The sequence below is a fragment of the Plasmodium inui genome (assembly GCF_000524495.1).
Source record: "Plasmodium inui San Antonio 1 unplaced genomic scaffold supercont1.17, whole genome shotgun sequence".
Lineage (NCBI taxonomy): Eukaryota > Apicomplexa > Aconoidasida > Haemosporida > Plasmodiidae > Plasmodium > Plasmodium inui.
Window position 1 is genome coordinate 509,629 of NW_008481851.1, and position 1,434 is coordinate 511,062.

Genomic DNA, 1,434 nt, shown 5'->3' on the forward strand with positions numbered 1-1,434 from the left:
TTATGGTTTCCTTTGTCGCTGCAGAACTATTTCCAGCTCCCTGGTTCCTTTCTCTTTTAGAAGTTTTCTGACACGGGCCCACTCTTTTCGCTTAAATCCCAGATATCTCAGAAATTCCCATCGGCTATATAAGAATCCTGCACTACTAAATTCCTGGATATTGTCCATTTCCGATTCGTCTATTCGTAATAAGGACGCCATTAATTTATCTAAAACAGCTCTAACAAAAGGTTCATTCTTTTTCCATCTCTGACTAAAATGTTCACTCTTAATTTTATAGGTGTCCTCTAACTCTTTCACTAGAGCAATGTACTTGCGGCGCTCATGGATATGAAAAAACTCCCACACATAAATGATTGTTGGGCTGCTTATAGGTCCCTTTAAACTATTAATCTTGTCCCAAAGGTCCTTATCAGTCATTTCTGATTTGTTCATGTCTTTAAAAAGGGATATATTCTTCATCTGCTTTTTCCTTTCTTTCTCTGTTAATACATTTCCATATTTTCCCTCAAATGTTCCATGGATCCTCTGATACACCCTTTCTATTTCTGATGTTACGGTAGCTTCGCCTCCTTCATCCGGTTCATATGTCACAGTGGCCTCTGCCGCCTGTGATAAAGAGGTCTGTGTTAGGCTGCCCGTGGGGGATGGAATTGCTGCAAGCATAATTCTGCTAAGTCGGCCACGTGTTATTTTCCTGATGAGGTAATACCTGCCACTTGTTGTTTTTGGATATTTCATATTCTGCGGAAATAAAGGATGTATAAGTCTCTTTTTAGCGGAGGGGGTTCTGGCGTCATAGTAGCCAAAGCCGCTATACGACATCGGGATCATATCAAACGAAAGAAGGGGGTGCACTGGAAGTAAAAAAAAAAAAAAAAAAGACATTCGGACCACTTCTTACCTGTACCAGGGCGCATAATAAAGGGAGTGCCATTGCAAAGATCACCGTCCTCCAATGGATGGAAATTAGCAAGCTGCTCTTTCTTCCTTGATGATGTCTGGACGCTTTTTCATTTTTTTGGGAAGCTCGTTTGCAGCATTGTTTTCTAAAATTTTGTCTATTCCGATTTCGGAATGTTTGTGTACAGAAGAGGATCGGCATTTTTGAGAAACGATTCGGCAATTCCTATTTCTTCTTCTTCTGCTGTTGTGGTGAAATTTCCCCTTCAGTCTCCTTATGTTGGATGAGCCCAAGTCAATTTTAGGATATATTTCTTCTGGTTATCCAGAATCCGAGGAAAACTTCCCATTATGCATTGCTAGTATTAAGGGCACCAGCAGGATGACCACATGCTTGGATCACATCTTACGAAATGCCACCCGATGGGATATAGATCACTTGTCTTCTTCTGCAGACGGAAGATGCGCAAAAGATTGCGGTAAAACTCCGCGCAAAGACGTCCGTTGAATATTTACAGAAGTGTGGACAAA

General features: G+C 41.1%; 1 protein-coding gene across 1 annotated transcript; it reads right to left on the bottom strand.

Annotated features, from left to right (window-relative positions):
* On the bottom strand, positions 1-825 carry C922_03843 (hypothetical protein; the record flags this gene model as incomplete). Its single annotated transcript, XM_008819432.1, has 1 exon — positions 1-825. The coding sequence occupies one exon, from the start codon at positions 823-825 to the stop codon at positions 1-3; it is 825 nt and encodes a 274-aa protein (XP_008817654.1).
* Between the last annotated feature and the right edge of the window lie 609 nt (positions 826-1,434).